Genomic DNA, 14,473 nt, shown 5'->3' with positions numbered 1-14,473 from the left:
TTATGGAAGGCCTAAAGAGAATTATACCACCAAGAACGCCACCAGTTCCTTCATGGAACCTCAACATTGTCTTAACACGACTCATGGGCCCACCTTTTGAGCCCATGCACTCTTGTGAAATGCAATACTTAACGTGGAAAGTTGCATTTTTAATTGCCATCACATCTCTAAGAAGAGTGAGTGAAATTCAAGCGTTTACCATTCAAGAACCATTTATTCAAATACACAAAAATAAAGTTGTTCTACGAACAAATCCCAAATTTTTACCAAAAGTAATCTCACCGTTCCACTTGAATCAAACAGTAGAATTACCAGTGTTCTTCCCACAGCCAGATTCTGTAGCTGAAAGAGCACTACATACATTAGACATCAAAAGAGCACTAATGTACTACACTGACAGAACAAAACTAATTTGAAAGACAAAACAACTATTTATCGCCTTTCAAAAACCTCATACAGGAAATCCAATTTCAAAACAAGGCATTGCTAGATGGATAGTTAGGTGCATTCAAACCTGCTATCTTAAAGCTAAAAGAGAACTGCCTATTACACCAAAGGCACACTCAACCAGAAAGAAAGGTGCTACCATGGCCTTTCTAGGAAATATTCCAATGAACGAAATATGTAAGGCAGCGATATGGTCTACGCCTCATACATTTACCAAGCACTACTTTGTAGATGTGCTAACTGCACAACAAGCAACAGTAGGTCAAGCTGTACTAAGAACATTATTCCAAACTACTTCAACTCCTACAGGCTGAACCACCGCTTTTGGGGAGATAACTGCTTACTAGTCTATGCACAGCATGTGTATCTGCAGCTACACATGCCATCGAACGGAAAATGTCACTTACCCAGTGTACATCTGTTCGTGGCATTAGTCGCTGCAGATTCACATGCACCCACCCGCCTCCCCGGGAGCCTGTAGCCGTTTAGAAGTAGATCTTAAACATTTGTACATTTGTAAATAGATTACTTGAAACTTTATTATGTACATACGCATTCACTCCATTGCATGGGCACTATTACTAGCATACACAACTCCTACCTCACCCTCTGCGGGGAAAACAATCTAAGATGGAGTCGACGCCCATGCGCAATGGAGTCGAAATGGGAGGAGTCCCTCGGTCTTGTGACTCGAAAAGACTTCTTCGAAGAAAAACAACTTGTAACACTCCGAGCCCAACACCAGATGGCGGGATGTGCACAGCATGTGAATCTGCAGCGACTAATGCCACGAACAGATGTACACTGGGTAAGTGACATTTTCCTTATTTTACAAGTGACTGCCTCCACTCAGGCCCATCCAATGACACCAACTTTACTGGAACAGGCCATCAGCTAACCCAGATATTGGTTTGGTATGGGACTGCCCACCTCGGTAGCACTGGCCTTCAGTATTGAAAGGGGGTGGGTGTCTATCTGTGTCCATGCCCGGAGAACCTATGCTTAGTTAAAGGCATATGTGGAAGCGTCATGCGTGGTTGTGTCATACAACCCCCTAACCTAAAAAAAAACAACCCTCCCTCCTACCCTGAGGCCCAAAACTACCCAAATGGCTAAACCCCCCTCCAAAAAAAAAAACCTGGCGCCTGTTTACATAGAAAAAACTAACCCAACCCGCCCTGAGCCCTAATAACTCCCTACCCCCTAAAAAATAAACTACCCCAATACCCCCACCCACCCTGAGCTCTAAAACCTTCCCTCACTCCTAATAACTAACCCCTAAAAAATAAACTAACTGACACCCCCCACCTGCCCTGAGCCCTAAAAAATAAATTACCCAACCCCCACCCCTAAAAAACAAACTACCCCATCCCTCACCCACCCTAAGCCTAAAATCTACCCCCACCGCTAAAAACGACCCCCAAACCATGCCCCAGCCCACTTACCTCAGCGCCTCCTCTCCCAATCCCTCCTCCTCTCCTCCCATCTTTCCTTAAATCTTCCCCGCTCATAAAAATAAAACTACTCCGCCACCCAACTCCCGCCCCTAAAAAATAAACTACCCCCTAACCCTTCCCCTAAAAATTAAACTACCCCGACCGCTCCACCCACCCTGAGCCCTAAAAAATAAACTTCCCCAACTTCCCCCACATGGCCCTTAAAAAATAAACTACCCCGAACCCCCACCCACCCTAAGTCCTAAAGCCATCCCCATCCCTAAAAACTACCCCCAAACCCTGCCCTAGCCCCACTTACCTCACCACGTCCTCTCCCAATCCACTAGACCGTTCTCTGCCTTTTCTCTGCCTTTTCTCTGCCTTAACCACGCATGGTTAAGGCAGAGAAAAAGACAGACGATGTTTAGGTAAGCATTGTTCCGCTAGCGTGGGAAACGTCTGCGTTGTTTAGGAAGAATTCTTTAGGACGTTTCCCATATGATGAGTACCTACTCATCATATGTACAATCAGTAGCTTTTCCGTCAATATATTTGAAAGTTTATGCAGTGAAATAATTTGTTTGGTCTTATTTATATGAAACTGACTTGCTTGGTGTGCTCCTTCAGAGCAGTATAGGGCCAGCACCAGCATTAATAAAAAAGAGGGATACTTTCAACCCCAATACCAGCATTTTCTCAACCTATCTTTCTGCCCTTTTCTAACCTACCTGCTTCTCAACTCCTTTTCTATTTCTAGCAGTAACTTTATTTCTCCTCTCTTTTCCTTCTCACGGTCTCTCTTCTTCGCCCCTGCACATTCCTTTCAAGTCTCTCTTTTTCATCCTCCATTTGCTATTTCTACCTCTTGCTTTATGTTCAGTTATGTTTCTGTCTCTCCTCTGTACCCGCTCACGTATTCTGTTTTTCTTTCCCAGTGATGTTTATCGCTCAAAGAAGCAGTTGGCCAATTTCCAGGAGATGTTGGCGAACATTTTCATGCCATTGTTTGAGGCCACAGTTAACCCTGCCAGCCACCCAGAGCTGCACCTCTTCTTAGAGCACGTGAGTTCCTCGGCCTGTACCCATTTGAGATTGGGAACCTCGTTACAAGTAACCTCGTAATTTCAAAGAGGCTAGTAACAACAGATGCTGTCCCTATTATTTTCGGATTTTCCCATAGCAATTCTTTCAGATAAAACCTGATCCGGCACCTCAGCAGAAATAAACGATTTTCTTTTTGAATAAATATAGGTGGATTGTAACCCCTTAGTCCTCCTTTCTTCTGCATATGTGACTGTGATTATGTTCCTTATTTGCCCCCGGACAGGTGGACGGCTTTGACAGTGTGGACGATGAATCCAAGCCGGAGCATCACATCTTCAACATGGACAGCCCCCTTCCAGAGCAATGGGCCGAGGAACACAATCCACCATATTCCTATTATCTGTACTACATGTATGCCAACATGGCTGTGCTGAACCACCTGCGTAGGTAAGAGGTGTGTGTGAGCGCCAACCTGGCAGTCTTGAGCTGCCTGCATAAGTAAGAGATGTATGTATGCACCCAAGTCAACACGACAGTCCTGAAACAGGTGCATAGATAGTAAATGTGTATGCAACCCCCACCACAACATGGCCATCCTGAACCATCTGTGTCATTAAAAGAGCAACCACTTAATGTGGCCACGGTGAGCCACCTGTTTATGCAGTTACACCAGCACAACCACCCTGAACTATAAGCAGGGCCCCTAACTAGCTGTTCTGAACATCCATACAAACAAAGTTACACTGCCTTTCCTGCTGGCCCTAAACGATATGTGCATGTAAGAGTGTACCCAGATCATATATGTGCTTGTAAGAGCGTAGCTTTGCATCCTCCAACATAGCCACACTGAACACTCTGCCAGCACAACAGTGTGTATGCACTCTCCCAGCGTATCAGTCATTAGACACCTGAGTAGTAGGTACCTGTCATGGTTATTATTATTAGCCTGTACACATATTAGCGTGTCTCTGCATCATACGTGGCTGCCCTGACCGAACACCACTCCCCCAGGATGGCCAACTTACCCACCTGACCCGGAAAAAATGTGCCCACACCCCAACTCTTGCTCCTTCAATGGCTACCGTAAATAGTTTGTGCGGGGAAAAGTCCATCTCTGCACTCTCAACAAACAACATGACTATCCTGCTCCACCTCCACTGGTGAGATGAGTGGTTCTTTATCATACAACAAGCAACATGTCCACGTTGAAATTCCTTCACAGTCTGATTATGTATGCCTTCCATTTGCCTTGAACCTATTTCCCGCCTGACCAGGTAGGCTACTAGGAGTGTTTTTTCCAACAAGAACCTTTTCTGGAATCACAAACTATGCATTATTCTGCCATCTAGTGGTGGGGAAGGGAATTTGTTTCTTTGCACCCCAAATGGCCTGTACACATTAGTGTATTCCAGCGTAGCTCTCATCTCCCAATATGCACGTCCTGAACTACGATCCCATTTATCTGAGCTACCTGCACAGGCAGGAATGTCCTTTTACCCCACTTCCTAGTCCAAATGCGGTTACCTTGCATACACAGCTTGTGTAGGGAAAAGTGTAACTTTGGACCAATTGAGCAACATAAGTCTCCTGAAGAACATGAACTGATAAGTTTAGTCCTTTACTCTCGAACAAGCAACAGGACTGCGTTGAAACACCTGCCGCATGTTCATATGGAAACCCTACATCACTGCCACCCATGATGAGCTGTGCAGCTCAGAGTACATTCCGTGACAGACCCGGGCTGCCCGTTTTATCCCACCAGGCATTGCCCCGGTGAGCTGGAGCCTTTCAAGATTGTGTTTTTTTAGGGTAGCGGGACGCTGATGGTGCCTCTGTCATTCTCGCCAGCTCCCGTGGTTGGGGTGGGGGCTTCAGGAGATGAGGGAAAGAGAGAAGAGACATGAGAGAGCAGGAGGAAGGGGGCGGGGCAGGTTTGAACTATTTGCTTCTTTTGATTCCCAGTCCGGGCCTGTGACTTTCCAGCACCCAGACATGGCCACACTGAAGACCCTGACCAGGTGTCCATGCCCCTCAAAACCCAACATGACCATCGAGCACAGTTTGCAACGGTAACAATGTGATGCTGTATTTACGCGTTAGACTGTTTATCTGATGGCTCCACTCTCTGGCGTGACACCCGCCAACATTGCACCGCAGTACCCACTTGAATTTTACGGCCTAGTTCGAACCCCAAGACACTGATGATGCAATAGCTTCTGTTGCAACTGGTTTGATGCCCCATTGTTAACTCCGCTGTAAACCGGCCGACTACCCTAAATAAGGAGATTGTTGTGTCTCTCTGCTGAGTTAAATGTTTTGTTGATGTGAAGAATCATCAAATATGCTATGTAACAAGCAATCCTGGAAATGTACATTGCAATGTTTCTTACACAGTTTAATGTTACATGCCAGTAAACATATTTAAGAACATGACACTGACTGCTTACCTTCCCCTCGACTGTGGTCTTTATTTCTCTTCAGTAAACGGGGATTCCACACCTTTGTGCTTCGTCCTCACTGTGGAGAGGCAGGTCCCATCCACCACCTGGTGTCCGGCTTCATGCTGTCTGAGAATATCTCTCACGGACTCTTGCTGCGGAAGGTAAGGAGCACACCAGACCTTCTGAAGTAGGAATGGGACGGAGACTGGGGACCAGTACTGTATTACTTGCAAAAGATGAGTACTCTTAATCTGTACAGCCTTGATTATCCTCGCATTAACGTGTTTACAATATTAGATGGACAAGGATTCCCTGCACATTTTGTAAGATTCATGTTGCTGATGAGGTTCTTCAGCTCAAAAGTTGTCTGAGGTTATAGGGGCAAGATCAGTGCTGGTCCATGCCTTGCTCTGCGCCTGTTAACTGAAGACAGACGTAAAATAACTGTTAGGAAGCAGAGGTGTGAGATGACTCTTCAGGAACAAGGCTTTCTTTTCCAAATCACTTCAAATTATCTCCTTTTTGGTCAATACAGTTTGAATAAAGTAACCATGGACGGATAACAGTGTGTGAGGTGTGGATGTTGGCTGGACTTAAGAGTTGGCCATGATATGGAAAGTGTTTTTGATGCATTTGCCTACTGCCTTCATCCTTGAGGGTTAATAGCTCTTTTTAGTGTGTTCATTGGCATATAAGATATTGTATGATTCAGTGTAAGTTTGTCCTGACTTGAGGCAATTTCTGCAAACATAGTTTTCCTTTTAACACATTGCAACTCTTACCAGTTCTGTGAAGGTGTGTTGCCAATATGCAAACCTTATTGTACAATTATGATAGGTTCCACTGAGAGGAAATGGAGACGTTGATTCAGCATCTTCCGGAATAAACTCGGAAAAGGTAGAAGATATGGTGCTGTAGTGAAAATACATCTCCACTGTGGGCTTTCCCAGTGATTTAGATGCAGCAGACCCTATCAGTCGACATGTGGACACCAGCCTTCAGTTATGTTGACATACCTGCAATCGAGTGTCTGGGTTTCACCAAGACGCACAGGGGCACCACTAGAATTTGCTCTCCAATGGACAGCATCCTTTTGGGGCTAAAGTAGTATTACTTGGTTCCTGTCCCTCCAATTAATGACTCTTCTCTCCTTTCCTCCAAACACACAACACCCATCAGAGATAGACACGGTATTTTCCTCTCAATTGGGGGGAAATCAGTTCAGATACCACCTGCCATGAAATGCCAAAGCCATTTGTGAAGCTTTGCCACACCTGCAGGAAGTAGTGGCAGCATTTCTGTGCTTCATATACGTCCGTATTTTTATGGATGATGGGATGCTAAAGTTTATTTAAAGCCTACACACTCTCAGCCGAGACTATCTGACTGCTTTCAAAATAATAAGCTGCAGGTAGCCATGTCACTATTGCAGGAAGCAGACTGCATGGCTCCTCTTCATCTCAAGGCTGCATTACTTCCACCCACTGATGCATCTGAAGGCAGTGAGGAGCACCAGATTTGCAAACTTCCTCATTCCAGGGCAATGAGGAGCTTTTCCAGCAACATGTGTGCATCTCTGTCATGTGGGCCGTATACCATGCCCAAAAGCTTATTCTTTTCTATGGCAAATACTACCTATCTCGGGGTAAAGTGTCTTCTACCTTGGATACACTGTTATCCAAACTAGGAGAGTGAAGGATCTTAACAAAGCAGGGTATGGAGTACCCTGAAAGGGTTCTACCTAAAGTACCTAAACTTGTTAGAGTATACCCTAATTAGAAGACATTTGTAAAATGCCTATCGAGAAATAGAGATTTAAGATGACCCTTCAGGGACAAGGCTGTCCGTTTTTCCCAGATTACCTCTAATTCTCTCCTGTTTGGTCAGTATAGTCGGAGTAAAGTAACTATGGACTGAGACACACAGTGTGAGAGGTGTGGATGTTGGCTGGAGTTAGGAGTTGGCCATGCTCACTTCTTGTAAGGTCTAGAAAATGTTTTTGGTACATTTGCTTATTTCCTTAATCCTTCATGGTTAATAGCTATTTTAAGCTCAGTATAAGGCATAGCATATATTGCATGATTCGGTGTACATTTGCCCTAATTTCAGTACGATTTTCTGCATTTTTGAATCATGGAGGGTAGTTCAATAAAAAAAAAATCAAGTCTACCACTTCTGTGATGGCCTGTTGTCAATACACAAGCTTAAATCGTTACAGGTACCACAGAAAATCCTGCTTGTGCTTATGAGAGAATCGCCGGACTAGTTTAGGCACTGAGACTCGCTGCCTTCCTTGCTATAATTGTTATAATTACTACCACACCTTAAGTGCAAGCAAAACTCCTTTAGCATTTATGTCATTTGTTGCTATGTGATGTGGACCTAGTATCATTGGCCTATCCTCCGAAGACCTGGATTAGCAAGGCTCCCTGAAGGAGACCAGTGCTCCTCTCACAATACCAAGTGCGTCTCTCTGTAATTTTCCTTGGTGGTTCAAGCAAGTACGGATGGCTGCCTGGCTGCAAACCAATCTCACTGGGGACATCTGGTAAACACCAAGAAGCCTTCATAGCTACTCTTTCATTAGTGTTCCTCTTTTTAACATTTTGGAATTTTTAGTAGTTTAGAGGTTTTGATGCCAGCTGGGCCATTTTTAGATGATTTTTACTCATTTTTTATTCTTATTTTTTCTGGCTGCCTCCAGGCCCCTGTAACCTTTTAAGATACATTGTTTGTTAGTTCAAATCTATTTCCATCTAGACCATAAAGTGTGATGTAGGTAGATGGATTGTATGGTGAACGTTGAGCCCTGCATACCCCAGCACTCCTGGCAGGATTATATCCTTAGCTTGATGATGCTACCTGAAGCGAGGGAGCCAGCAATATTTAAAGGAGTCTTTCACTCTCCCATGCTTTGAATAGTCTAAATTGTGGAGTTGAGGCAGCTTGGTTGGCGTGTATCAAGCCTCTTCTTTCCTTCCCACCTCTGCAGCTAATATGAGGATCACTCCTTGAACATTTTTGAAAACTCCTGTACTGGTGAGTTTCCATGGCCTCACATACAGTGCTCATGAGACTTCTGCAGATGTTTGCAGTCATTTCATTTGTATAGGTTTTCTACTGTTGCGTGGTCTCTGATGCTACATCACCTTTATTGCCCTGCTTTTCTCTTCTCTTCCTGTTTTGCTTCCTGCACTATCTGTTCTTACTCATACTCCAGTGCTGCTGTGCCAGTAGTGTCCTTGTATATTTTCTACTACTTAATTATTTGATTATAGTGTCTAAAAGCAGAAGGGGAATTGTTGGGGCCTGCCATGTCCGAGGCGAATGACAATAGGAATGCAGCCTCCCATGTCAGGACCTCATGTGACTAAGAAGAGGAAGACTTTTATTCCCAGAAGCCATTGAGTGTTGTAGGTGTTTCTTGCCTCAAGGTTTAGCTCCTTGCCAGGCCTAGTCTCTTGCAGAACATGGTTACCAGCTCTTGTACTCAAGTGCCAGTACTGTTCACCAAGTATTCCAGGCGTGTCAGCGGCTCTGGTGCACCTACGGAACCAGTGATCCATTTGTTTGCCTCTCAATATTCCCGTCCTCCCCCGGGTTTTACCGGTGCTCTCATTCCATTGCCTCTGTGTTGCTGATGCTCCTGGGCCAGTGTGTACCAGTAGTAGTGGGACCATCCGTTGGTTTATCTGGATCTCGAAATTTTTTATAAACACAAAGTGTGTTTCAGCAGAGCTAATGTCTTTTACCACACCCTCTGACCTCCGAGGCCCACCCACTCCCAAAATACCTCCGATTCAGTACCAACCTGATACCTTTGGATGTAATCCTGTTTCCGGTTTTGTGCATCCTGTAAATGGACATGGCATTCAGCAAGGACTGCTAAGAGTGGGCACACTGCTTCCAGCTTGTCAGTGAAGGAAAGAGGAGAGGCGTGAGGCAGTGATGCCAGGCAGCGGGGAGCACCACATTTGATTTTATTGGCTGGTAAAATCGGTCCACGTGTTCCAGTGCCTGGGATATCCAGTTGCAAGAATAACAGGCTACTTGTAAATGTGCGGAGGAGTGTCCCACCTGAGGATACCGCTTTGTTCTACTCAAAATCGAGGCCTAAGCGGGGAAAAAAGAAAGAGAAACAGGCACAATCATCTTAATTCATGTCCTTTCTTCTGGTGCACATCAGCAGCAATCACCATGCAAGCTGCCATAGTGATGTTGACAATATCCACTTGCAAACATGGATCCTTAAGGGCCTGGTAAGTGGGTGTGCACCTCTCTCACACACAACAATGGCTGATTCTGCCTCTCCTTTCTGTGGCCATTCCCCAAATCCCACAATTTCAGTCAAGAATCCGGTAGACAACTTAATTCACAGCTATCCTTCATCCCACAAATAAATAGCATTTTAAAACCTGCGGCTCGTTTTCCGGATTTTACCATTGTTGTTGACACACCTAAGAACTGTCCTCATCCTTCTACTGGCATGTGCATAGACAACTGCAGTGTGATCTATGGCGAATCCCTGCCAAAGTGTTTAAACTCCAAGACTTACCCATGAGCTTCGGGTTAGGAATATCACATCCCGCCATTGTTACTGTCGCTCCGCTGGCTTCATGCTTGTATGTCTATGTAGCATGAGTATGGGCATTTGTGTGAAGTCAGCCAGACAGCCCTCAAGCTGACATTGTATCATGCGACCCAGCTGGATAGGCTGAGGAATCTGTGACATTGAAGTGATGGCCCTGATTTATGCCAAAGTGGCGCAGTGCGGTGCTGTGCCACTTTTGAAGTGCAGGGATGCGCCGTAGTTACAGGAATAAGGAGCACCCCTGGGTTTACCCCTGCGCCGGCAGTGACATAAGCTGCCTCCACCAACGCAGGCATCCTTGAACCATAGTGCAAGGGTGTCGCGTTGAGGGGATAGATTGTTTATGTGCAGGAAGGTGCCCCTTCCTGCACATAAACAATCTATAATGTCGATTTGGCACTTTTGGAAAGATTGTTTATATGCAGGAAGGCAAACCTTCCTGCACTTAAACAATCATCCATGGCATTTTGCTTCTTCTATGTGTGCTGCATAATGCAGCACACATAGACAAAGCAAAAAAAGGAGGAGGAATAAAAGCATTCCTCCTCGTTTTGTCATGCTAACGTCACCCCTGGGGTGGTGTTAGTTTTTGGCGTTGACGCAGATTTACGCTTTCTCGTAATTCTGGGGCAGCGTCAAAAGCATTGGGTGTTGCGGTGGAACACCCACTGCAACACCCGTTGTACATCCTTGTGACAGAGAAAACTGCATCGAAGGGATCTGGGGCCCATATTTACAAGGAGGCGTATCACCACAAAAAGTGACGTTACACCTCCTTGTAAATATGGAGCAGTGGTTAGCGCCACCAGAGCATTGTGAAAAGTGACACTCCGGTGGCGGTAGGGGCTCTTAAATCTACCCCATAGTGTTCAGGCGAGTTTGAATGGGTTCTTTGTCAGAAAGCCATAGGGATGTGGATAATGACTGACTGCAGCCTGGGAGAATTCAGGATATGCTAGTACTAACTTTTAGTACAGGAGATTAGGTTATTAATTTGGTAAAGCAAGCCCTGCATTTGGGAAGACTTTTTTCACCTTAGTGTTAGCTGTTGGGCCTGTAAAGAGTTTCGCGGACTGGTTACTCTGTCACAGATGTGATGGATATTACAAGTGCCATTGGATATAATGCACTTGTAATATGGCAGACAGAAAATCCGTCATGTTTGTGACGCAGTAACCCACTTGCCTAACTCTCAGTCAAGCTCTTCCTTGTTATGTATTTAAATTGTTTCTTCATGTGATGCATCCCTGTCTGTTCCTAAACCCAGAAGATGGTAAAGACTTACCATCTTCAGACATTTATATGCCACTGACTGTGCAGGGGAAGATATTTAAGGATCCCACAGGGGCATGCAGCCCCACTGATTAACAGTGGCTAGACCATGTAGAAGACTACACTCCTAGGTAGAAGAGTTAGTTAAGACCCCAGACCACCACAGTACTAAATATGGTTGTAGGAGTAAAACCATAAAAAGGCCTCTGCACCTAATCGGGGAATATGAACAATAAAAGTATTAAACACAAAGCCAGATGCTGAAGACGTGTATTAAGGGCTGCATGGGACGACTCCTAGATTGGGAAGATCTTAGAAATAACTTCTATGTAAGTACCAGATGTCTTTGCTGTAGTTTGATTAGGGTAACTCCCAAGCTCTAACATGATGGTATGGTGCAGGCATATTGAGACCTAAAATGGTGGAGGATGAAGAAGAGCAGTCCAGGTACCCCTGGGCCGTGTTCACATCAGGATGTGAACACTCCCCAGACATTACAAAGCAAAGGAAAAGAGATCAGAAGTTGTGGCTGGCTGTTAATTATCCATAACTGCACGATAAATGTGCAGGGGCTACAAAAGCAGCAATTAATGTGTTTTGTCAGTGGCATTGAAGGTATAGTTCCCTAGTATCACTGTAAATATGGTTTACATTTAAAGAACTAACAAAGCTGGAGTAGCGTAAACCTCATGTGGACATTGTTTCATCATCTGGATGTTGTTTTATATGGGGTGGTGTTGCAAAGTCATCTTTTTGCCCTGTTCATCCCCATTTTTTTTTGTTGCTGACTGGTGCTGATGATAACTGACTCTGACTGTGCCCTGGACTCTGTTAACCAAACCCAGGCCAGTGCTATGTTAAAACACATACTTGTAGTAGAGTACACTGGGTATTGTTGTAACCTTTCGATTGTCCTGACAGACCCTGTAAGTTCCTAGTATATAATGGGCAAGGGTGTACACTCTGCCTATAAGCCCCTATATAATAGGGCATGGAGATTAGCAGCCCAACAGAATTTTTGCACTTGCATGTGGGCACTGCTGAAGGTTTTCTGTCATTTTAAAATGCAGCCTGACTCTGCAGACTGCATTTACATGGAAATGGTGTCCCAATTCGACTTTGGTGCTTTGGGCACTTTAAATGTAATGATCTACCTTATTTTCACATATTAGGTACCCCCAGAATCTCCCCCAGGTATCCCAGGGGCGGGGGTCATGTAACCATAAGCAGGGGTCTTATAAAAGAAGTTTTATAAACCCAGGTAAGGGAAAACTGACCATTTTATTTTCCCCCACTATAGATACTTGCCTTCATAAGCTATCATTGCTATATGGTATTTTCATGGTAAAAATAGTAAGGAAAAGCGCAGAAAAGTAGTTCAAGGACTTAAAAGATTTGTTTTGATAAATCCAGCAATTGGACATTGGTGAATTTATCACAACTTGTACAGAAAATAAGTTATAAGGCTTTTCTTTCTGTAAGCCAAAATCCAGCCTTCTGACTGTCCCTTTTGATTGGTCAGTGCTAACAGTATTAGCAGAGCTGCTTGATTAAGTGCTAAGTGGCTGTCCAGAGCATATCTGGTGAAGGGCAGCTCAGGGGCTACACAGGAATGCATGAGCAGGGGGAGGGGTAATAAAACATACAAACTCAAAGGAGAGCAAGACAGGAGAGGATGCCAGATCACCTAACCCCCACCTTCTGGACCCCTCAGTCAGATACTAGGGTTAAGGAAGGAATTTGCACATGTTAGAAGGAGGAGAGCTATGGAAATGAGCCACACTGGAGGATGGTTTAGTCAGCTCTTAGTTTCAGACATCATGGATTTTGGAAAAATGGTGCTTTCTGGGGCAGGAATATGCCACACTTTGCAGGAAGTGGTCATGCATCTGGGCGTCAGGCTGCATTCTATTGGTTGGGCGCCCCCCTTCCTGCTGCCCAAGAGCTGGGAATAAATATGTGAGAGCTGGATAGCCTCTCAGATCTGCTGCTTGAAACTACAAGAGAAAGAAGGACTGCCCTGCTGGAATCTGGATCTGCACCCTTGGCCTGCAGTGAACTGCGCCTGCTGCACAATCTGGTACTACAGCCCTGGGGACAGTGCCTTGCTTCAAGAAGGACTCAGGAGTGGACTCCCTGCAGCTACAGGTTAACAGAGCTTCACCTGCATCATCCCCAGCAAAAGTCCCCAGCCTGGAGTGCATCCAGTGGACTTTTAAGGATTTGGCCAGGTGCATTGCAGGAATTGTGGTCCACCTTTCCAAGGACCATCTAGGAGATTCCGGACCCTTGGATTTGTGTTTTGGACCCTCTGTACCTGCAAGGAGGACTTCAGGCGCCGCCTCCTGAAGATTGGAGAAGTTTGGAGAATTTTAGTAAAACTGGCGCTTTGTGTTTCTAAGCACTAGGAAGTGTTTATTCTTTTAAAAATTCATATCACTGGTTCCAAGGACCCACCCGGAGATTCCAGACTCTTGGGTTTGTGTTTTGGACCTTTTGTACCTGCGAGGAAGACTTCAGGAAACACCTCCTGAAGTTTGGAGAATTTTGGTAAAGTTGGCACTTTGTGTTTCTAAGCGCTAGAAAGTGTTTATTCTTTTAAAATTCATATCTCTGGTTCCCTACATTGAATTTTTGTCGTTTTGGTGTCTATGTACTCATAAAAATATAACCTATTTTTATAAATTGGTGTGGGATTTTTATTGTGTGTTTTGTCTCACTTATTTACTGTATTGGTGTTTTTGAATGCTTTATACTCTTGTCTCCTAAGTTAGGCCTGCCTGCTCGGTTATAGCTACCAAGGGTTGAGCAAGGGGCTAATTTACTGGGACCTTTACTGAACCTGTATTTGGTTGGTGGCCTTAGTGCCAGTAGTAGGTTCATAGTTACCACTGTCAGTAACCCACTTTCCAACATTTTGGTGTTCAGCGGTGTGGATGAGGACTTGTGTTCAATTTACACCATACAGTGTTTAAGTTGAGATCAGTAAAAATCTGCTAAATTGCCTTAGAACAAAACTTTTGATTTTTGAATGTTTAAAATTTGGACTAAGCTGATTTTTAATCCATTGTTTTGATTTTTCTAAATTTGTTCTAAGTCTGACTGATAGTTGTTGTGACCCAAAACTAGGGATACCATGGAGCTGGACCTGGCTAAACTGACTAAACTCAATGTGGCTGAGCTTAGAGTTTTGTGTAAGGCGAGGGGGCTACCTGCTACTACCAAGATTAGGAAGGCAGCAT

General features: G+C 44.7%; 1 protein-coding gene across 7 annotated transcripts in view; it reads left to right on the top strand.

Annotated features, from left to right (window-relative positions):
• AMPD2 (adenosine monophosphate deaminase 2) overlaps nucleotides 1-14,473 on the top strand; it is a 353,387-nt gene that overhangs the window by 308,950 nt on the left and 29,964 nt on the right. For all 7 annotated transcript variants that reach the window (XM_069238351.1, XM_069238350.1, XM_069238353.1 and 4 more), the window contains 3 exons: nucleotides 2,819-2,945; nucleotides 3,211-3,374; nucleotides 5,409-5,529. In XM_069238351.1, coding sequence (XP_069094452.1) covers nucleotides 2,819-2,945; nucleotides 3,211-3,374; nucleotides 5,409-5,529 — 412 coding nt within the window. The remainder of the gene's footprint in view (nucleotides 1-2,818; nucleotides 2,946-3,210; nucleotides 3,375-5,408; nucleotides 5,530-14,473) is intronic.

The sequence above is a fragment of the Pleurodeles waltl genome, chromosome 6 (assembly GCF_031143425.1).
Source record: "Pleurodeles waltl isolate 20211129_DDA chromosome 6, aPleWal1.hap1.20221129, whole genome shotgun sequence".
NCBI classification, from domain to species: Eukaryota; Metazoa; Chordata; class Amphibia; order Caudata; family Salamandridae; genus Pleurodeles; species Pleurodeles waltl.
This window is presented reverse-complemented; position numbering and strand designations above follow the sequence as displayed.